This window comes from Schistocerca serialis, chromosome 8, assembly GCF_023864345.2.
Source record: "Schistocerca serialis cubense isolate TAMUIC-IGC-003099 chromosome 8, iqSchSeri2.2, whole genome shotgun sequence".
Lineage (NCBI taxonomy): Eukaryota > Metazoa > Arthropoda > Insecta > Orthoptera > Acrididae > Schistocerca > Schistocerca serialis.
In genome coordinates this window covers 551118107-551143306 of record NC_064645.1, presented here as the reverse complement: position 1 = coordinate 551143306, position 25200 = coordinate 551118107, and the positions used below count along the sequence as shown (strand labels likewise).

Genomic DNA, 25200 nt, shown 5'->3' with positions numbered 1-25200 from the left:
AACTATGTGACAGATAGCAATGTTTCACCCAAGCTCTTACTATATTTTATTGCAGTATGTTTTCAATTGTTTTTGGTAATTTTAACAAGCAGGTTGCCTATGTATGTAAATGGCCAGATTGTGACTGGATACTATATAAAGCTACATTTGCGCACCAGTGGGAGAAGCTACAACTAGGCTGGCAGCACAAGCTACTGACATCTCCATGGCAAATGTTGGTGTTCTACACAATATAGCCTTTGCTTAGTACAGAAAATCATTGCGTAGTAAAGAAGATATGTGCTGGTCACCATGGCAACATTAACACTATCTAATAGCCACAGTCTAAAGTCATGACACTCCCCCTCATTTTTGTTATAAATTGCAACTTCAGCACTCCTAGTGGACAGAAAGCTACACTTTTGAATACGTTACTGGATGAGTCAGAAATATTATCGTTTACAATGATTTGGAACACTGTTTTTATAACATCAGTTCTAACTAACAAATGACACCACATTTGTCATTCTTTAGTTTCCTAAGGACCCTGGGATGTATGAAACAGTACATTACATGACAGTTTCACTGCCCCATATTCCCCCACCCCACCCGCCCATATTGGGCTAAATTTTTCTGCCTGACTGATGTAGTACTGTCACCGGCAGTGTCCCTGCCCTGTGGACAAATTTACTGCCTCACCAACCTTACAGACGGCTTTTTTCCACTTGTGGCACTAGTGTCATTACAACTGACATACAGTAACAATTTTCTAACAATTTTCAAGGCAGTGAGTATGCTAATAGCTCAGTCAAGTACATGACAGAGTGCAGTTATTGAATATTATGGCTGTTGCTGTCAGCCTTTTAAACATTTTTCAAATGTGTTAGTAGATTCTAAGCAATATTCTGTTACATTTTCATGTACTGTATGAGAGTTTCCTCTTTACACACATGCAATTTGTGGATTTTAATCTTTTTTGGATCACTTGAGGAATGGTGGCTGTGGCTACATTATCATGACCCCTAGCCTCTGCTACATAATTAGCAGTTAGCGAAGGTTCTGGTAGTTCTCCACTGCAGCTACATGTACTGGCTCCTCTCATCATCATTTTGCATCATAACTAATGTTGCTAAGCGTATGTCATACAGGACCCATTGTAAATTTTATATATTTCACAGAGTTTGGTCTGAGGACAATTTTAAAGACCAAAAGTGGTAACCAGAATGACAGATAAAAACTTATTGTGCTTTGGACTGCTTTTAATTAAATTTTTAAGAATGATCAGTGTGTTCCATAATGATGTCAAAAATAATTAGAAAAATTTAAAGCTGTAGGCAAAAATATATGACAGCAGTGCACCTACAAAATTTTACTCCTATAGATGGAAATATGCACTGCTGTGAAGTGTGTTGTACAAATATGAAAAGGTAGCTGTTTCATTATATTTAATATATACCCAGTGAGTAAACATGTTCTGAGTAACTCATATTAAGAAAATGCACAGTTCTGAAACTGCTCTCAAATTATCATTTTGTACTAATAAAGTTTCTTGAAATAAACATGAATCTTGGGTACAATATTTGTGAAAATTTTTCAGGAACAGAACTTTGGACCAATTATGAACTGCAATGGTTGTGCGGGTAATGGCACAAAATACAGTGGTCTGTGGTTGACACTGCTTATTCACGGTTTTTTCTTTTTTTTTTCCAAACAGTTGACATGACTTTTGGGGCTCTTAATTAATAATGTATGTGAGAAAATCCAGCAACAACACGGTGTGAATTCTGAGTCAACTGTAGGTACTGCTATAAATACTTACAATTTACAAAGGGAACATGCCTTGTAAAGCAGTAACAAGGTCAAACCAACCCTCAGATTGATGACATATTTATTACAGTAAATTCTTAAGTGCTTTGCCTCCCTGTTTTTCCAGCTATCATAAAGCTACTACACAGAAAGCTTTACATGAATAATTTTTCAGATGTTGCATTGCAACAAAACAGATAATGCAGACAAAGACTGCAAAAATAACAAAATACTAGTTTGACACGCACAATTTGCACAGAGAGCACAATAACAGCCAAGGAGAAGTCTTCTCTCTCAAGAGTATTATTTCTTTAGTTATGACAACTTCATTTTCCACATTGTTAGTATTTACAATACTACACTATGTATTAGTGAAGACAATTTTTTGTATGAAAGACACGGCTTACATTAGTTTACGAGATCAGTCCTTGCCCCGGACAAGTGAGATCTTGTGTTCTGACCAAACAGGTCAGCACCAAGTATTCTTTTATTTGTACATCTTAGACTCCATCCTTTCGCCACATTATAAAAGAAAATCATTTTGCCTAGTGGGTTTCAGCTACATAAACGGTTACAGGGAAACCACAAAAACAGTAAACTGGCAGGGTAGCAGCTACGCAATATATAAGCTTCTAACTAAACCAGCAAGTTAAATAACCACTGATTATCATACTTCGTAAGTTTTTTTTAAAATCCTTAAAGTGTTATGAAAACAATAAAATTCAAACCCTTGTCAACAATTTGGCAGATATAAAAAATCCTATGATCTGATAATCAACAAGGACAAACAGAATCACAAAAACTGAAGTGCAGTTATGCACCCTTCCTTTTTTACCACATGCATAGTTACATTTACACATTCACAATTCATGTACCTTTGGCTCATTATTCACAGAAATTTCCAAGTCTATTATTACAAAATCATTAATAAATGTCTAGTACTTAAAACCCCTCAACTAGGAATGACATTTTTATTAAATGACATAAAAAACTAAGTAAAAACAAAAGAAAAATGCAACACTTTTACAGACACAATAACAATGCCTAAAACTAATGATCTGTGAAAATTATAAAATTAAGGTCTCCTGAATTTGATCAGTTACAATGACAATAAATTCATTTTTGAGGTCTGATTTCCAAAAGTACATTCTTGTACCTTCAAAAATATGAAGGAAAAATGAGACATCAATGTAAAGTCAGTTTCATTTGGAGGTATTGTAACATCTTTATCACATAAATTAAAAATGTGGTAAATAAAAAGGCATAGTATCCAGTTTCCAACTCAGTTTTGAAGGATGATAACTAACTTGATAAATTTGAATTTTTTTTCCTAAAAGCACATTCTGAAAAGCATTGCTTGAGAATAATCCGGCCTTAAGCAGACATAATACCAGAATCTATAAGTTAACTAGCATTCACACAGTGTTTCATTTACTTCATATTTAATTCCACAAGGTAAGTAAGATCTTAGGCATATAACAGTATGATTGTTGATAATTTAAAATAACTTTCAATGAGTTGATTTTTTTATATTTAAAAGTAAAGAAATTGACAGGTGTGTTAAATTATCATATACTCTCAATCTGAATACTAGTTGCAACAGGAAGACATTACAGTATGTTCCAAGAACATTTGCAGCAGCAAATAGTTGCTATCAGCTTACACATTTCTAATGCTGGAGGTACTTCAGCAAAACCTTTGTCATGGAATAATATATTCAAACTAATTCATTCCTTCAAAATGGAATGGCTACATCAGTTTAGCTGTTTGTAGAATAGTATCCACTGAGAAGCTATACAGAATTTAAAAATGGGGGAAAGTATTTAAAATTCTCAACATAAACCCTTTCAAGCACTGTTCCAAAATATGAAATCACAATGAGAGTTGAGACATTCTGATAGCCAACACAGCTAACAATATAATGTAAATGGATAGATAAAAAATCTACTCACTAAACGGCAGCTGGGGAGCCCTGCTGCCATTTGGTGAGTAGATTTTTTTTATCTATCCATTTACATTATATAGTCAATAATTGATTATTTTCATTTTTATAACAGCTCGCTAACAGTGTCAAGTATTTACCTAACAAGTATATAACATTGCAATGTCTGCTGAACAGCTGTGAATGATTACTCAGGGAACTGAAGGAAGAGATAGGAAACAGGAAAGAAATATGTAGTTCCCTCGGAGAAAGAAGCAACAAAGACATGTATCTCACAAAACTTTGAGACAATTGCATAAATTTGCTCTGGCAGCTTCAGCACATGTAAAATTTTTAAGTAATACTCTTCTTTCTTGGTATGCTATCATTGTGAGTAATGCCAAGTTATCAAGGGCATACTATATGTCTTCTCATCAGCTCACATGTTCGGTGCTTCTATTTCGACTGGAATTAAGTTATTCATTTTAGTGCAATACAAGTTCCTCATAGCACTGGAGCACACCTCATTGCAAGTTTTCAGTTAATCTACACATGCTGTGAAAATAAATTGAGTTGAGTCAATTCCCTTCTTCAAAAATTTTAACAGTAAAAGCCACGTGCAGTCCTCGTATTATTAAGATAGTTATTGGCCACAGGTCAGCACAGTATTCCAAGAAGTGCCCAATGAAATATGACTTCCATAATTTTTTTCTTTCACTATAAGAATGGCACTGTGAATGCAATTTATTCTCTTGGTTATTACCTCTAACCTGTCTACCAATACTTTTAGAACTAAAGATCATGCTTATCATGCAATCAAGTGCCATTTCAAAGAACCTGTACACTTTCTTAGATTATATCTCATTTACAAGATGATATTAAATTTGTTTTAGATGATAATGTTTGTTCCAGTAAGTTGAGTTTTATTGACTAGAAAGAACTGAATCACCAAAATGAAAGCAAAGGTAGAAAACAATGGCTTTCCTTAACATGCTTACTGGTTTCCTTATATAATCCTTAAATGGTACCACTGCTAGACTTTACTCCTTTTTTCCAAGATGGGAGTCTTGCACAGTCTTTGTAGTCACCTAATTTGGTTTCAATGTCCAGTGGGCCGACTGATATATTTTTTCCATCACCACCACCTCACCAATGCAGTTCATTATTTTTAGCATTTGACAACTGAATGTTTCACAGTGTCTAAATGTACTTCCCACTAGCTGCAATATTTGTCCTTAGTTCCCTTTAATCTTTCCCAACAATTACGGCTACTGTTTATTACAACATAAATACAATGGTGATAGCTCAAAACCTAGTATCATTTTCTGATCTGTCAATGTGGTTATATGGCAATCATTATACATATGCAAGTGAGGGTTTTCCTTTTCTTCATATATTGATTGTTATATCATAAGAGTGATTCCTGATGACTGTAACATTCACACAAGAAATATACCTATAATCCAATGGTGAATAAATAATAATGTTTCTGGGATGATTATTTTATATATACCATGTTATCATTTCTGGTGGAATATATATATGAGCCTTTTACTAGTATTCTTAGACAAGTTCCTAGTTTAGAGATATGCTCCAGTGTTCAACTGATATTAACAGTGGCGGTAATCTTACCTAAAAATAAATGTAGAATGTAGTAGGAAATCCATCATGCGTATATTCGTTTGCTGTCCAGCACACTGGATTTTGTCGTACTTGAATGTCTCACTGAGCAATACATTATGTTAACCACTTTTACAGGAAGAATAAAAAATTAGTGCAGTTTGCGAAACGTATTTCAAGTAGGGTCTGTTACAAAATTTACTGACAGCTTTACATCTTGTCAATTACAAGTTTCTTAATTTACAGTTAACTTTTATTTGTCTGCAAATGAGAATATTATTAATTTTTGTAATTTTTACACCAGGAATAAAATAATTTTGGGTCAGATAAATAAGCATGTGTGTCTACAGTACAGTGCCACATGGACTAATATGTCAAAAGATATAATAACATATTAAGATATCGATTCCTTGTAACTTGAGTTTTGTTTTGTGTGCCAGGACATCCCATTTCCCAACCATATTTTTCCTCCTCCCTGAAGAAAAATGCGATACTTTGAAATCAAGGAGTGCTGTGATTAATTTTTTATTGTTCTCTTGTAACACTGGAAACTGCACCTCCTGGAGGCAAGTTCTGGTGAAACTCCATTTGACTTATTAGTATGTGCACTGTGTTTTTGTGACAACACAGGTAACAGTCTGAAGAAGACAGTCTGTAGTTTGTATCTTGATGACTTAATTATGAAATTGATGAGTATTTGCTAAAAGGTGCCACAGTTTTAAAATAGTTACCATCATTTTCATGTATCTTTAAATTTGTTTCATCATTCCATCAGCTTCACCTTACCTCTTCCGTGTGCAGTTGTCTTACCTACTAATGTCTTCTTTCATTCCTTAAAACATTACCGTGTTCTCATTTCCTATTCAGTTTTCTTTCTTTACGCCTCCTTTCCACCAATGTTATGAATGAATTCATTCTTTCTGGATCTGTTCATCATTATTTGATCTTCTTAAAAAGAATATTACTTTGTAGACTATCACTGATTTAAATTTTTAACTTTCAGGTGTCTTTCTGTCCTCCTCCCCATGTAGATGAACTTATGCAAATAAATTTACAATATTTGCTGAGCAGGACTATAAAGTGCAAAAAATGCCTAAGGGCTTACCAATAATAATCTTGTAATGATTTGCACACATTCGGGAAAAAATGTCATCGACATTTAATATGTAGGATACAGAGTCATCAGGTCTGATGAAGTAGCTGAGGATATTCCATTCAGTTTCCTTGTTTTCAAGAATCTATTGTTCTATGTAAGTCATTCAGAATATTTATGTTACCTGCAAAGATTCTGACGTCATTTCATTTTTTTGATAATTTGTTTAACTGCTGACAAAGATGAAAAGTTTGTTTTTAACTATAACAGCATTCCAGCAGACACTTCTTTTCTTAAAAATATTACTGCTTTATTAAAATTCGAGAGGCTGCATCAAGGGTAACTTGCATCACACCACACTCACTGTCTCGTATGTTATGTCATGACAGAAAATATTGAACAGCATAATGCCCACAGAAAACTGATATAGCCAACCATTCCTTCATGGGGTACTTCAAGTTTTTAAATGCACAAGTAAATAAATGCAAATGTACATACTTTATTGAACATCGCTAACTGGTGGAATGAGACCGCTTACGCTTCCAACAATCAGGGTGGCGCCTCTTCTGCTCCTGGGCCAGGAGTCGTGCTTCCTCCACAAACTTCTGACGCTCCTCAGCAGGCATGCTACGCCATGCCTCTCCCAAAAGTACACTGATTGCCCTGCAAAGAGAGGGTAAAGACACTTGTACAGAGTCATGTTAAGGTGGCGACCACACATAACTGCAAACTCGGCTACAGTCTGTTAGACGAGTGATTGGTATTAACAGTTGACGCAGTGTTGCCGAACTTGTCTTATGGCACTCCACGCCTGGTTGCTGCTACACACATTTTTTTAGCAGAAGAATCAAAAGTGTTGAAAGCATGCAGGTCATATTTGTACGTGTGAATTTATTTACAGCTGTTACTTGTAATATATAATTCAAAACAATTGAAAAGAACTATTTAGTATCTAATATCCTGAAATATCATAAAGTCAATTGTCAAACTTCACAACAGAAATCAAGACTGTTTTTACAAACTGTTGGAACATTCACCATTTTTGTTTCCATTGTTAAATATTTACAATATTAATTAGTTCTACAATAAGTGACAGAATAATTTATCAGTATATTAACAGTTATAGTCTGAAGGTGCTACTCACAATATGATGTTAGGTTAATGGTATGCTTGCTCCTTACATTCGTGAGTGTGTTGTAGTTATGCCAAACAGAAAACATAACCTACATTACTGTCAGATTTAGGACAGTCTTCTTCAGTACTGCTCGAACTATCACTGCTCCCTCTAAGATATATAATTAAATTTATGATGCATGCCTTTGTGTTTGGCTGCCTCTCTGATGACACCTGTGCTGCTAATCACAATTTTTGTCCATGTCTCACTTGTCACTAGATTGACAGCTGCTACAGCGAGATCTTCAGATTCAGAGATTGTGAACTTTTTATTTTTTTCCAGCAATGTAATTTTTTATTTGTAATAATACCCCTCCAAAGGCATTGAGGTGACAGTGGTATGAAGGAAGCCAAAAACTTTTATGACCATGCTGTTTACCAACCTTCTCAATTACGTATATCAGAAATTGTAATTTCTTTCATGCTAGAAATTCGAAAAATTCCACCTTCTTCAAATCTTCTCTGAAATCCACTTTTCATCATTTCTGCCACTGAATTATATTACCTTCATTATAGCCAAAGTTGGTGTCTTATCATGAACAAAGGAATGATAAGGCACATTGTCCATAATGATCACTGATAGATATGTTAGATTTGTCGTAGTTGATGTTCCGAAAATCCACACAGTTCATCTGTGATAATCATGTGTCTTTTTTGAATGAAACATTAACAAGTAGCTTGGCACAAAACTGTCCGCTGTAGCTGCACGTAAAACAGTAATATTTCCTCCTTTTCCAACAGGCGCTGCCATGGTTCTCTGGGGCGTTACCTCACTCAGGCCTCTATATAATGAATGGCTGGTATTAACACAAGTTTTGTCTATCCTCACTATATTTTCAAATCTCACACCCGTGATCCTGTCCAGAAATCTGCACCACCATGCAACTACATCTGTCCTTTGCATTAATATTTTGCATATGTTAAACACTGAATACCTGAAGCCTATGTCTTTCCGCACTGTAGGTAATGAAAAATTTTCTTCCATTATGACTCATCACCACCCAGCCCGAACCACTATGGACAGAAACTTGAAATTTGCAGAGGGTGTTGATCTTACACTGAACAGTTGTCATTTAAGAAGGGATTTGCAAAATTCCACTACTACAGGGGTGAAAAATGTTACTGTTAAGGCAGTTTTGAAGTTAAACCTATGAAAATTGGTATCTGGTCTCTCGGTCAGAAATAAAGAAATACATGTTCCAGCATTTTTATTTTATTTTTAAATTTAACCCCTATGGGGGTGAAACAATGGGTGAAATCGTTTTTGATAATAAATCATCATTAAAGAACTACCAAAGTAGTTTTAAAGCTACACCTATGAACACTGGTATTTTGCTTCTTGGTTACAAATAAAAGAATATGTATTTCAGTGTTTTTGAAAATTCAAACCTGAAGGAGTGAACTAAGGAATGAAATGTTTCATGAAAAAATTTCATTATGAAAGCATTTTTAAAGCTAAATCTTTGAAAACTGGTATTTGGCTTCTCAATCAGATATGGAAAAATACGTGTTTCACTGTATTTGGAAATCAAAATCTTAAGGGAGTGAAATAAGGCCACACTGAGTCACTGACTCATCATCACTCAGCTCAAACTACTAAGGATAGAAACTTGAAATTTCCTGAGGATGTTGATCTTATACTATAGGCATGTCTAAAAAGAAATTCTTTGAGATTCCACTCCTAAGGGGCTGAAATAGCGGATGAAAATATGTTGCTATTAAGACAATTTTCAAGCTAGAATTATGAAAACTGGTATTTGGTTTCTCAGTCAAAAATAAAAAAGTATGCATTCCAGCATTTTTGGAAATATGACAAACAAGTGGTTAAAATAGTGGGTGAAAGATTTTTTGAAAATACGTGATTATTAAAGAACTAAAGCGCATCTGTAAAATTTGGTATCTGACTTCTCGGTTGGAAACTAAAAAAATATGTTTCCGTGTTTTTGGTAATTCAGCCCCATGGAGTAAAACAGGGGTGACAAGTTTTATGAAATTATTTCATTATGAAAGCACTTTCAAAGCTAAATATACAGAAATTTGTATTTGACTTCTCTGTTACAAACAAGAAAATATGTGCTTCACAGTTTTTGGAAATTCAACACCTACAGGGGTGAAATAGGAGATGAAAATTTTTACAGCTAAGTCTATGAAAACTTGTATTTCACTTCTCGGTTAGATATAAAAAATATTTGTTAGGGGATGAAAGTTCCCATGGAAATATCTCCACAGGAACACAAAAGGCATGATTAACAAAAACCTTGGACACTAGCTACTAGAATAGCTTTTCGGTCAGAAATGCATCTGGAAAAAGCCATTCTTCTTTTTTAGAAGGTGTTGCAATTTATAAACATAAAACTTCAATTTAAAAAATCTGTACGAGCACAAAGTATACACAAGCGAAACAGCAGGCGCTAAGCTAGAAGCTTTATGTATAACGACAAATAGTGTCTCTCTCAAAATTGTCCAAAGCAGTCACCTGCTTCTTTTTCAGCCGCTTCTTTCCTGGTATGTGCAGCCTTGTTGTGCTGCTCTCACCATGGTGCAGTCTATACTGTACTGCTCTTTTCCTATCGTTAAAACAGTGTTCTTGCTTATTTTCAATGCTGTTGCAGCTCTCTTGAAAACCTGATCAACAGGAAATAAGGGCTCAGCTTTTCTCTTTTCTTTCTCCAAAGTAGTCCCTCACTGAACAAATGAATTTGTGGGCATGGCTGTGTAGAACACTTTTCTTTCTCAATTTCACTTCACATATTGAGCTGGCACTATTTGCCATGCTGGACATTGTTGAAAATGAAACAGAAGCAAATGCACTCTGAAAACAACAAACACAAAATAATCTACAAACTGAAATATTAACAGAAACAACGAAACAATAGCACCAGTTGCACATGAGACTCTGACTGGTTCATTTCAGATGAGAGCATCAGGTTTGCAGAGCAGCAGTGTGGCTCCTGCTGCCTGCTTGAATCTGCTGTTGGCTGGCTACCTACAGCCGCTTGGCAACACAATGACACTAATGAGCTGTCAGTACTAAAGATTCATCTCTCAGCCAACTGTAGTATGCATGTGCAAGTTTCCTTCACTATCAGTGGGAAAAATTTGCACAAGTATTGAGGCTCAAACGATTTTTCATAATTCAAGCGTTTACGCTCGTGCAAGCAAAGATCAGTTCCTAATTGTTTCTTAGCCGCAGCATGTTAAGCAGTCTCAAACACATTAATAGTGATCTGCTTGACTATTTTATTTGAGCATTTCCTGAGGTGAATAAATTGGAAGTAGTATCATCAAAAGAGTAATCATGACACAGCCGATAATAGCTTGCTTTCTAAACATAATGCAATCAATCTGACTGCCAACAAAAAAGGTTACTCAGTGAGAAATGTCGATTTTAATTGAACCCTCTCCCTTTTTAACACTTTGCAGCAATGCCCATGATAATATGGGCACATCTGGCCTGCCTGAATATCCACCACATGTAAGCCTACAGTCAAGCTTACTCAATGTTTCTCTTTGTTCTTTACCTGTTCTTTGGTTTCCTATGTGACTAAGATTCTCAGTACAAACAGTAGTTCAAGTATTGGTCACTACAAAGTGTGATCACGTTGGATAAATTTGTTTACTTCTTTTCTTGTGTGTCTCTGAACTGGAGTGTTTCAGCCCTTGTGCACATAGGTGCATCAACATGACAACACACGGTTAGGCCAATGATGAGATTGTTCGTGAGTTATTTTATGACTCTGAGGACAGTGACATCGTTGTTTTTGGAAGATGACATTGCAAATGAGTACAGGAATGATGCAGATTATGTTCAAGCAGAAATTTCACAATTTTTGTGATGAAATTCACAGTATTTTCATTCAACTCTCGGCTGTAAGTATTTCCGTATGAAATTCCATAGTGGTTTTATTTTCAAATATGACTTTCTGTGATAGACTCATAAGAGAAGAGCAGTCATCAAGTCACTTCAGGAACAAGCATTAATGTTATTCTGCTGAATATCATATTTGAAGAGTGTGGAAGACCAAGTGCAAGGACGAGAATTTTACACTGTATGGACTCTGAGTAAAGCTGGATGACTGCCGGTTGTGTGACTGATACGGCTGTATTTTCAAGACTATCATCTACTGAAAATTCAATGTCAGTATCCTCATAATAGCAAGATAAATTAAGCAATTACACTAACGGTCAAACTATTACAGGCTATCCATTTGTGACTGAGATGGGGAGGTGTGAGATGTGTGTAGAAGCAAGAAGCTGACTAAAAATGTGGTGCAAAGGTAAAAATTAACAGTGTAGTAAGCGCAAAGTCACACAGAAATTTAACATGCTTCAAAGTGTACAAAACAGAAAATTATATAATGAAAACTTGCCGCCTATGATTACTGTATATAAAACAAGCTTCATTATTAAATATTTTTATGCAAAATAATCAAGCTGCTTTCTGAAAAATTTTCATTTACCCTTGACAATTTTTTTCTGTTTTCAAAAACAATGGTTTTTAAAAATTCACAACATATCAATTCAAGAAAAATGTAGTGCACAAGTTTTTAAATTTGAAATGTACATTTTCCATTACTGTAAAGGGGACTATTATACTAAAATCTTTCAAGAAGTTACGACTGCTTAGAATATGGCAAACATGGTCTTGTTTTTCAGCATGGGCTTTTGTGTTATACCTCAGAATTCGAAGTGTTGTTGATACTTTGGGAAGAAATAGGAAGCAAACAATAGATATAAAATTTCATAAAGTATATGAAAGACCAAACTAATTAAAATCGGTGATCACTAAGGGACAGTTAACAATTCATTGTGATGTTGTTAAAATCCAATTACAGAGCTGAAACACTCAACTGATGATAACAGTACTACTCCCAAAGATGGGGATGACATTCATAATTACAGCTTCCACAATTGTACAATCCTGTGCTTATGAATGGTTTTCACATTGAAAGACAATGTACTCCTGCTGTAAGTCAAAATTCTTATCATATGTTGACAGTACTCTTTTCTAACCAGACACACTGAAAGCTTAGGTTTGTAAACCCTATTTAGTCAACCAAATGCACGTTTATTGTTTTCAGTTGTTTGTCCTATGAAATTTTCATCGCATCTTCACAAATATTACTGACATGATTTCCAAATAGTTTTATTTAATTCAGGACATTATATCATGCTCTGATAATTCAACATACTTAGCTTACCCACTACAGAATTGTTCTTCAGCTTTTTCAGTAAAATCACCATCATCATCTTATCGTAGGATTTGCTGTCATTTAACAGCTTCTGTAACTCTACCTTCTCATTAAAGAGTGCAGTCTATTGTGACTAAATAAAAGGTAATAGAATCATTAGGGTTTTAGGTCCTAAAATAAATATTGTAGAAGCAATCATGTTTCTAAGTTCATTGTTCTTATTTATTTATCAAACTTTGTGCAAAAAGGTGCATGGAAAAAGAAGCTATATATGTCTCCTTATTGGAGTTCCTTCAATTCAGTTCTCCCCAAATATTCTCCGGGATCAGAATACCAAAGTCCCGGAGGAACTTGCACATGTTGGTAGGTCCTCCAACAACCCTCGCCACAGTATACCAGCTATCCAGGACTAAAGAGTTTGGGAAGGCTAAACTTTAGCAGAGCTATGTCAAAACCATTGTCACCTGAAACCTGAGTTCTTCTGAAAGTCAAATCCTGGGAAAAATATGAGCAGTTCACAGCTGAAAACATGCCAGCAGCTACCTCAAGTCTGTAGTCAATGTCATAATTTGGCAATCAGCAAGTATTTGTATCATCAGTAACATATTTAATCTCTAGTTTGTAGTATACCGTCTTTACACCAGTCACAAAGAAGTGGGTGTAATGAGATAATTTTCAAGGGATACAAAGGTTAGTAAGTTATTTAGAAATATAAAAGGTAGCAAGTAAAAAAAGTGGATGTAATGAGATAAATTTCAAGGGATACAAAGATTAATAAGTTATTTAGAAATATAAAAGATAGCAAGTAACAAACAAGTAATACAGACAAAATTAAGATGGACACACACAATCAAATGGTAGACACATAAGATGACAAAGCATTTATCTGGTTGTATAGCGTAACAATTTAAAGCTTTGATAGTCAAAAGGGAGAGTAGATAACCTGGTAGATCTCATGCATGGCAAATACAATGAGCATGTTTCACTAAAATTACATTATTGTAGGAGGAATATCTGTCGAGCCCAACTATTGATGTATGATATACACTGGAAAAAATCACTGTTACATTTGTGGTTGGTTAAAGGCACAATTTAAGGTAAATCTACTCTGTCATCACTGAATGGAACAAAGTAGTTATACTGCAGAGCTAGAAATAATTTCATTGCGAAACTGATTTAAAGGTGAAATTATGTAAAACATGGTATATCATAAAAAGAGCAATGGAGCCCAGTACAACAGATTATTCCTCAACTTACTGAACTTAATAAGTCTTTACAAAATTGGGGGGGGGGGGGGGGAGGGGGGGGGAGGGTGGTCATGTCTTTAAGTACACCGATTTCTTATTGAATTAGATTTTTCTGTAGAGATGTTATGTTCAGAAAAGAAAAAGAAAAACAGTATGGTTATAATTTAATGCCCAATTTCTTGATATGGAAAATATCTAAATAATTTACAGCAAAAGTTGAAGAATGCTGATGACATAATACCTATTGTAGCAAAGCAAAATTCAACTGAGAAAACTGAAAACTAACAAATTATGAGACAGAATTGTTGGCCAGTATTTACTATTAGCAGGCAAAGTGTGTAGTACTGCCAATACATACACTTAAAAGTAAGTGTAGTGGCACCAATGTGGAACCCGACTAGGTGGTGCAACATTACCACTGACCACTGTGGCCCACTACTCTGATTGTGCTTATCACAAGAGACCACTCTCCAATGGATCTTTCATATATGCTGCCCCTAGGCTGGCCACTGCCAGTTGAAATTCAACAGCTGGTGGTCTAGACACTGGGTTGATGACCAACAGCCAGACACTGGGTTGATGGTCAACAGCCAGACACTGGGTTGATGATCAACAGCCGCATTCAAATAAGAACAAACTCACAAATTGTGATTGAGGTTTGCATCAGCTGTAAAATATTTCAGAAGAAATGAAAACTTGTGATAGACTGGGACTTGAACCCAGGTTTCTCATTTGTCACCAGCGGCCGCCTTAGCCATTTTGGCTATCTGAGCATATGTCCAGGAGCGGTCCAAATCTCCATTTGTCCTGCAGTGTCTTATACAGAGCATTGCAGTATTTCATGTCATTACAAGGCAATTATGCGAGAAAACAATTTCTCACCTTGCCCGGAAGTCATGATAATACAGAGCGCGCAGGAGGGAAAGTAAACACCAGGGCACATGCAGATTTGGGGCAACTGTTCATGACAAGCGGAAAATTTGGGCTTGAGTCCCAGTCTGGCACAAATTTTCATTTGTTTTGAAATATTCTACAGCTGATGCGAAACCATAACCGCAATATGCGAGGCAATTTCTATATAGCAGAAATGCATGACTGTGGACTCTGTTAATAACTGGCTTTACTTTACACTGTATGGATTGCTCACTTATAACAGTTTGCACTGCTCCGAGGAGTGTGGTGTAACATACCTGACAAACAAAATGAAGTGAGTCTCCTTTAGTTTTGTGTGTAGATTGCCTTTACAAAAGTGAGACACTCCCTAGCTTTCAGAATTAATAATTTCTTCCTCGAGAAGGAGATAGGAATTAGCTGGGGAAGGTCATACTCCAGTTAAAATAACTTTTTGATAGTGATTTCAGTAGTCAAGTGCTGGCGGCCAGCCCCCAGCCAATGGTAGTTTTTTCTCAAGTGCCACATGTTCACTGTGCTGCCTTTTCTGTAGGTACATACAGAGCCTTGTGAAGCATGGCTGGCTGTACACTGGTCACACTGCTCCACAACACTGCAATCCGTCATTCACAAAGTTATTTTATTCCAGCTATAAAAGGTAGGGCAGGTCACTCAGACTCCAGGGCAAATGGGATCCACTTGAACCTTTGCTGATCTATCCTTCTAACCACTCTGAGGAAGGAACTATTACGTCTGAAAGCAGGGAAGTGTCCCACTTTCACTTTTATGTGTTTCTTATCAGCAGTACTACACATTTCTCATTCTGAAGAACTGGCCAGCCGTTCTGTCTCCTAATTATTAATATAATTCCTACACTCTCAGTCACTACTGGCACAAATGGTTCAAATGGCTCTAAGCACTATGGGACTTAACATCTGAGGTCATCAGTCCCCACTAATGGCACAAAGAAGTACTTAACACATTCTTGCATCAGCATTTATAAGGACAGTCTTTAACTGCAGTAAGAATTATGTCCCACATGTAAATACTACACCATCACTAAAATTTTTAAGTCACTCCAATGTCAAATTAATCAAACAATGGAAACTCCAGGTAGGAATATCAACAATGTAAGAAATGATAGATTGCCACTTACTGTAAAGAAAACACGTTTAGTTGTATACAGCCACAATTAAAAGACACTCACATACAGCTTTTGGGCACAGCCTTCCCCAGCAAAAAAAAAAAAAAAAAAACACACACACACACACACACACACACACACACGCCACCACCACCACCACCACCACCACCAACTCCAGCATCTCAGGTGGAAATGCGACATTACGTGGGATACAATCAGCAATCTGGAGTGGGTGGGGAAGGGATAGTAGTGCACCGGTGGGAAGAGAGACGAACACTGTCTGGTGGCGTGTGCAGGGGCTATACTGCCAACAAGCGCAGCGTCAGGAGATTGTGGGGCGGGGAGGTGGGAAAGAAAGGAACAAGAAAAGGAGGAAAGATGGGCATCGGCAGAGGGCTGCAAGTAAACAGGGTGGGGGATGAGAATGGGGAGGAGATGATATGACAATGGGGGTGGAAACTGTTGGATGGAGGGTATGGGGACAGTATGTTACTGTAGGTTGAGGCCAGGATAATTACAGGAGCAGATAATGGGTTGTAAAGGTAACTCCCATCGGCTCAGTTCAGAAAAGCTGGTGGTGGAGGGAAGTATCCAGATGGCTCGCGTAGTGAAGCAGCCATTGAAATCAAGTGTGTTATGTTCAGCTACATGTTGTGCCACACGATGGTCTACTTTGCTCTTGGCCACAGTTTGGCAGTGGCCGTCCATCCTGGTGGGCAGCTGGTTGGTAGTCATACCCATATAAAAAGCTGTGCAATGATTGCAGCAGAGCTTGTAAATGACATGGCTGCTTACACAGGTCTATCTACCCCATCAGGGGCCAGGCCATCTGTGAAAGCAGCCATGGCATTTACCAGCGCTGCTGCAATCATTGCACAGCTTTTTATATTGGTGTGACTACCAACTAGCTGTCCACCATGATGAATGGCCACAGCTAAACTGTGACCAAGAGCGAAGTAGACCATCCTGTTGCACAACATGCAGTTGAACACAACACATTTGATTTCAATGGGAGCTTCACTACCCAAGCCATCTAGACTCTTCCCTCCACCACCAGCTTTTCTGAACTGCGCAGACAGAAGTTGTTATCCTTACAACACATTCCTGCTCCTGTTATTATCCTGGCCCCACACCCTCCCACCCAACAGTTTCCAACCCCCCTGTCATATCATCTCCTCCCCATTCTCGTCTAGCACCCTGTTTACTTGCAGCCTTCTGTCAACGCATCCACCCATCTTGCACTGCTCCTCTCCTTTTCTTGATCCTTTTTTTCCCAACTCCCTGCCCCATAATCTACTGACGCTATGCCTATTGGCAGTAAAGACCTGCACACTGCACCAGACAGCATTCATCCCTCTGTTGGGCGGCTCTGCAAGCTTAGTGATCTTATTCTGTTTACAATTCCATGGAATGAACAATCTGGCTGGTACTGAGAGGTTCATTTGTATCTGTAATGGAAGGAGGACAGGCAACTACTTACCATATAGTTGAGGCATGGAACAGTCTATGCACACATACACATGTTTGAAAACATTGCTAAGTCATTGAGTAATATTGTTCTTCAGATCAAATACAGAAAAAACACACAAGTGCGCATACGCGCACACATGCATGTGTGTGTGCTGAACGCCTGCATGCCCCCCCCCCCCCACACACACACACACACGCACGCACGCACGCATACACACACACACACACACACACACACACACACACACACACACACACTCACTCACTCACTCTGTCCTGGCTACTAGTTATATGTAGTCTGTATCTGTTATCTCTGGAAAAGGACACTGTCCGAAAGCTTAGCAATGTTTTCAGTATTGCCTACGGATCACTCTCACCTATACAGTGAGGAGTTACCTTTACTGCTTCTACTATTTGTATTCCACCTAGGGATTCCTATTTACTCATTTTTACATATCTAAAACAAGTGTGACCTGTTAATAGAACCATAAATAAATTGTTATTAAATACTGTAATTTTGTCACATTTATCACCAATGGCAAGAATAATCACATTTTCATTGCATTCAATTACAGGTGGAACTTCAGTCCTCCTCCATCTATTAGGTGATACACAAAGTTCCAGTCACATTACTCACCTATTGTCCTTGCCTGGGTGCGACTGTATAAGTTCAAGTCTGTAACGCTTGGCAAACAGCATAAATGCATTCATAGGACGTTTTGCCCGCTCTGTTTCTGGCCCAGCTGCAGGGGAGGGCACTGGAGATGAGATTTCCACTGCTATGGAAGGTACTGGCACTGGCTTTGGAGACACTAGTTTGTGCCTACTTGTTGGTAACTCCTCAGGAGGAAAACTAAACCTGTAGAATTTAAATGCAGTTGTGTCCTGGAGCTGACTTTAAACTATTTTTAATCTAAATGTCTCAAACACAAAGCATTATTTTGTAAGAGAAACACAGATCTGTGATAACACCATACAATCAAAACTTACCAAGACTGCAGAGGATTGCGATCAATAATATAGTGATTAATTACATTAATGAAACAATGAATTTTGGAATTTTTAGTTCATTATTCATAGAATATGGCTGAAAAATCAAGATATGTATGTACTGTTATGTTGAACACCTTCCTTTGCATTGCACATCTAGCTCATGGGACAAAGGTGAGAGGGAGTTGTCATCACTAGTTAATAAGAAATGGGAAAAGGCACCGAGTCACTTCCGACTTCAAGAATGGTCATTAAACAGATGCATATATAATTAAAGGCCAATATTACTAATATTGATCTGTTGTTGAATAACAGAAGGCATTTTATGTAATGTATTACGACTGTTTCTGAGAATAAAAATTTCTTTCAGGATAAAACTGAATTTTGAAAGCAGATATAATCCGAAACTCTGTTTACTCAATTTAGTCATGATATTCAGAAAACAGAAGATGTGGTTCACTGATTTATGTCATATCCCTTGCTATCTGGAAGATATTTAACACAATTCCACAGTGTTGTCTACTGTACAAAGTAGGACATTATGAATTGGACCAGCTTTGTGATTGTATTAGACTTCTTAGAATATATAACACAGTACTTTGTTTTTAATGGGAGGAAACTGTGATGTGTGAAAGTAACTTTCAACCTATCTTAAGGTAGTTTTATAGGACTGTTACTGTTCATCATAAATGACCTGTTGGATAATGTCAGAAGTTCCATGAGGCCATCTGCAGATGATGGTGTTGTTGACATAGATTGACATGGTACAGAAACTGGCAGCTGAATCTTGTCATGAACAAATCTAGCACACTATGCACAAATAGCCTCACAGATCTATTATGTAAATGGTGATCAACCACTGGAACTATGGAATACATCTTACAAAAATGAAATGCATTTACAAAGGAGGTAGTAATACATTTCTATTTACATCAATAAACACTTCTGTTGACTGCATTTTGAATGTTGTAGCTACCCTGTGTAAATTTACTATTCATTCAGCTACCATTTTTCTGACTTTAAAATTGGGAAATGTGCAGGCCAAACTCGGCATAAGCATGTGTTTGTAAATGATGGACTCTGTAACTCAATACTATTTTGTAGAGCTTCAATATAATTATGAATGTTATCATACCTGCGAAAACTGTCACATATATCTGGAGATTTCACTGTTACTGGTGGCCAGCTACTGCCAACAGATGCGGAGCTGTTTCTTGGAGGTGGTAAACATATATCTCCTGGTTCTAATAGGTGACACGATACACTGTATGCATGCAATACTTCATCTGGGCATACAGCACACCAACCTAGTCAGAAATGTTTTTTATGTTTACAAGCACAATAATATCAGTTAAAATTATAATCCTTATTGCATACTGAATGAGGTTTCCTGTTAAAGAAAAACAACACCTTTTTTCCTTAACTGATGTGGCTGTGTTTTGGTTACCACCACCATTTAGTCTGATAAATATTTATGTACCTTTATTACTAACCAACTCAAAGAACAACAATATGGTACTTAGATTTTTAGTGTGTGAATCAACAAGCAAATGTAAGTTTAATACTCAGAAAAACGTGTTTTAAGTGAATGCTGGTAAATGTGAAACCAGCCCTCAATACGTAGGTATTCACTACCATATGATATTTTAAGTAACCTCCAAGGACTGTAGTGAGCTGCTTGCCTTTAATGACTGACACTGTACATACACCACCCATCCAAAAAGTTCCGAGTCTGATTTTATTCCCAGTGTGTAAACAACATCAGCACAGTAACTACCATGGTAGCTTAACTAACCATTGTAAACAACAGATACGCATTCGACAAATCAGTTGTGAGTAGGCCATGTTAAGTAGTGGATGGGCAACCATAGTGTGTTGATGTTGGGTCACAAATCACAATGGAGCAACATCTCTGAATCACACATTCAAGAGATTCTCCAGAATGTTTTGAAAAAGAGAAAGGTGGGTGCAAAATCTGTCCCACAAATCTCGACTGTTGAACAAAACAATGGCAAGTGGAAAAAACGGTCACATTACAGGATTTGACATCAATAAGAAAATACCACAAGATGACACAGGACATAAATTCACATGAAGTGTCAACACTTTGACAACAAAACTCACATTCAAGCCAATGTGACATGCTAGTTGAACAACATCCAAAAGAAATACTTTTCTGACAGCTTCACAAGGTAGTACGAATGTTCTGTGTGTTGTACTCAAGTGAGGAAAGACTACATAGAACACAAGAAACATTAAAATCTCCATCTTAACATTTATCTATTTTTTTATTAATCCTGCCTTGAAACATTTTGGACTGGGTAAAGTATAAAAGTGAATTTTTTTCACTAACAGCTTCATAGTGCCAAAAAGCTGTACATTTCTCTTGCAAAGTATTATTAGAAATAGTATTGTAAGAATGATAAATATAATATTAATTTATACTAAGCAAATATCTTATTATGAAAGGGAAATAGGAGAGAAACAGTAAACCTCTACATTAAATTATATGGTGATGTAAACATTACACAATGTATTCTACCATGTTCACTGGTATCTCATGGAATTTTTGTTTCACGTGGAGCAGAAGCCAAGCTGCCTCGACTACAGTCGAGTGTGATAATAAGGATGCGTTATATGCTGTGCATTACATGCACATTGACTAAACAGTAACACAGGACAGCAGCTTTAATGGCACATTTAACTTGGACAGCACTAACCTGCAGCATTGTGAACAGTTGCAGTTAAGGCATAAAAAGAGATGAGCAGAAAATAATATAGCTTTGAATGTCATTTAATTTTTAAAGAGAATGAAATAATATTCAGCAAATCTCCAGCAATGCTGCACACTTCTTAGGGGACCACAACAGAAAGCGCAACAGGCTCTCATTCTTAGCTAACATAGTATTCTACCACAATTACAAACAAGAGTGATGAAAATTCCTTGAGTGAGCTATGTGTGACGTAAAAGGATTTTGCAGGGATTTCACCATACAGTTAAACAATGAAGCTACTGAAGGTATTACTTAAGCTACTCGTTTGATAATCTCTGAACTCCTTCCATATCTGAATCTGAGAAATACATGTCAGTACCAGGACTGACATCTGCTATGTTGATAACGACTCAATCAACAACATAATACGTGGAGCCATCCAAGCGCACATTTTCTCCTTCATTTTGACTTGCCATTCTCCGCCCCACTATAATTTGCCAGTGATCTGTGACAAAACTTCATGCATTAGTTCGGTACATCTAGCAGCTTAAACGTCTTGCTATTTCTTGCTACAAATCCCTTAACCTGGCTCCAGATCAGTTCTGTAGCATTTATATTGCAATGGTGCAGTGCCAACTGTAAATGAAAAATTGTTTTTTATGTTTCTGAGATACTTATCACTCTAGCATTTGTGAGACCATGTCTGTGATATAATACAATAGAGATAGCCCAAATAAAGAGTACTCGATTTTTCATTTTTGTCCTAAAAATTTAATATGTTACTTTTTCTTAATTTAGACAATCTTTTTTAATAATCTTTTATAAAATATAAATAATTAATAATTTATATTTTCAATAAAAACTGGAATTTTATAAGCAATATGTAATTAGAAACAAGAAGACATGCATTTTTCATTAAAAATTATGATCAGATATTTATTAATTAGCATAAATTTGATGAATTTTAAGATGTATGTCTCCCAAACTGAATGAAAAAGAAATACCAAAGCAAGACTTGAAACTTCGATTAATGGACTAGATGAGACAACCATTCTAAAATGCTACTCATTCAGCTATACATCCTGTTTTAGAAAACACCTTAACTGTAGAAATTACAATTCCTCAGAAAACTTCAAAACCGATTTTTTCTGTAAACTTGCAAAAAACTTTGAGAACAATTTGTTTCTTGCCACTTATTAACTGTGTTCTACATGTGTGTTTTACTATGGAGAAGGAAGCGGTTGGTTGGTTGTTTTGGGGGGAGGAGACCAGACAGCGAGGTCATCGGTCCCATTGGATTAGGGAAGGATGGGGAAGGAAGTCGGCTGTGCCCTTTGAAATTTATTTATTTATTTATTTATTACTCGTCATTAGCCAACATTTGTTGAAATAGACAGTTTTGACATTACATTTGATAGTGAATCTAAAATTGGGAAACTATGTACATTCAGATTACATTACATGAGGATAAAGAGTTATTCTCTACATTATAATTCCTTAACATCATAGTTACTCTCTACTACATTCCAATTCCTTAACATCATAGTTACTCTTTACTACATTCCAATTCCTTTACATCATAGTTACTCTTTACTACATTCCAATTCCTTTACATAATAGATACACTTATCAGCTAACAATTTGTGCAGCTGCTTCTTGAAGGCATCACCTTGTAGGTCTTTCAGTGATTGTGGTAACTTGTTATATAATTTTAATCCTGTTTGCTTAAAGCTACTTTGGACCTTAGATAGCCTAGTAAAGTCTACATCAAGATTGTTTTTATATCTGGTATCATATGAATGAACAACTGTTCTGGAAGGTAAGGTATGTATTTGTTTTTTTATGGAAAGAAGACACGTTTTTATATACAGAGAAGGTAATGTTAAGATGTTAAGTTCCTTAAAGTGCTTTTGACATGATTCTTGGCTTTTGATACCTGTAACTCCCCTAATTTCTTTCTTCTGCCACATGAACACAGTCCAAGCACCAGTTGAGTTGCCCCATAATTTTATTCCGTACTGTAAGTGAGATTCAAAGAGCCTTCTTGAATAAGAAGATAAAAGTTGTTTTCTGCTAACTAATGTTTTTAGTTTCCTTAACAAAAAGACTACTCTAGATAGTCTGGTACATAACAGTTCCGTGTGGGTGTTCCATGTTAATTTCGGGTCGAGGTGGATTCCTAGAAGTCTTACAGAGTCAGACTCATTTAATTTTTCCTGTAGATTGTGCAAGAAGAAATACATAGTTTCAGTCTTGCTACTGTTGAGTATCAGCTTGTTACTGTGGAGCCATATGGCAGACTTTTCAAGCATTACTTTTGTTTGTTTCTTCACATCCTCCAATTTGTAATCTGAGGTAATCAGGGTTGTGTCGTCAGCATATATTACTGACTTGTGGAGCATGAAAGTAGGCAAGTCATTCATGTATACAAGGAAGAGAAAAGGTCCAAGCACTGAGCCTTGTGGCACGCCTCTTACAACTGGTAGGGCATTTGATTGCTGGCTATTTACTATAGCTACCTGAGTTCTGTTTGTCAGGTATGATCCGATTAATGCCAGTTCGTTATTTTTGACACCATAGCGCTCTAGTTTATTTATTAGTATTTCATGGGATACAGTATCAAATGCTTTACTCAGATCTAGTAGTACAGCACAAGTGATGGAATTGTTCTCGAAGCCATCAAGTATGTCTGTCACAAGAGTTTCTACTGCATTTATTGTGGACAATCCTGGCCTAAAACCAAAGAGCGAGGAAAAAAAATTTTGTTCAGCAAAGTAGTTGCAAAGTTGTGTTTTAATGCAGCATTCTATTATCTTGGATAATATAGGTATGAGGGATATTCGATGGTAACTTTCAGGTTTGTTTTTTTCTCCTTTTTTATAAATTGGGATAACAATAGTAGCCTTCAGGATCTCAGGAAATTTTCCAGCTGTAAAAGTACTATTGATCAGAAAGGTAAGAGGGGCAACATAGAGATGCCATAGAGATCTTCACTGTATGAACCATGTAGGTTTGTGACGACTTTGTATACAGTTTGGCAGGTCACCTGTTTCCATTTAAAGGGTAAGTTATTTAGGTCAGGAATGTTGTAGGTAAAACTTTCAGAAGTTGCATCATCTGGTGCAGAGGTAGCAGTAGCTTCGAACTTAGTACTGTTAACAAAAAAATTCATTTAATTTTTCTGGCACTATTGGAATTTCTTGTCTGTTTTTATGCTTCCCTGCTATTTTGTTTATTACCTGCCAGGCTGCTTTGCATTTGTTGCTGGAGTTTTCAACGAAAGCATCATTGGCTCTCTGCTTTGCTGTCTATATTTCAGTTCTATAATTCTTCCTGGCTTCTTTATACCTCTGCTTCGATTCTAGGTTACCAGTTTTAGCCATTTTATGTAGGGCAATAAGTGTGTTTCTCACGTCATGCAGTTCAGGAGTGAACCAGTTGTGCTTCTTTTTTCTATTTGGTGCACCATCTATTTTCATCTTTTTGATTATTTGTGGGCAGCAGTTTTGAACTAAGCTTGTTAGTATGTTCATGAATAAGTTAAAAGCATTATCGTTGTTATTACAATTATATACTCTGTCCCACTCAACTTCTGATAATTTTTGCCTTAACTTTGTAATGTTGTCAGGATATAATAATCTGATTCTCTTAATGTGTTCAGGTTGCTGAGTAGGATAGTTTTCACAGTTGACCATTAGCCATAGGCTGTCATGGTCAGATAGAACTGGATTTATCACTCCATACTGACACTCGTCTTTTGTCAAATTGGAGATTATGTTATCTAGGCAGGCATCTAATCTGGTTGGCTTGTTATTCATACAGTACAAGTTGTTAGACCTTAACATGTTTTGAAAGTGGGTGACAGTTGGTGTTTTGAGTCGTATGTCTATATTAATGTCACCAATGTATGCTATCTTGTGGTGTCTGTTTTTTACCAGCAAGTACTTATTTAAAGTCTCC

General features: G+C 36.5%; 1 protein-coding gene across 1 annotated transcript in view; it reads right to left on the bottom strand.

Annotated features, from left to right (window-relative positions):
* Window positions 1-6792: 6792 nt before the first annotated feature.
* Window positions 6793-25200, bottom strand: part of LOC126416667 (HMG box-containing protein 1-like) — a 66841-nt gene continuing 48433 nt past the window's right edge. The window contains exons 5-7 of the mRNA XM_050084467.1: window positions 19662-19833; window positions 18174-18395; window positions 6793-7082 (exon numbers count right to left, since the gene is read on the bottom strand). Of these exons, the coding sequence (XP_049940424.1) occupies window positions 6932-7082; window positions 18174-18395; window positions 19662-19833 (545 nt within the window). The 3' untranslated portion in view covers window positions 6793-6931. The remainder of the gene's footprint in view (window positions 7083-18173; window positions 18396-19661; window positions 19834-25200) is intronic.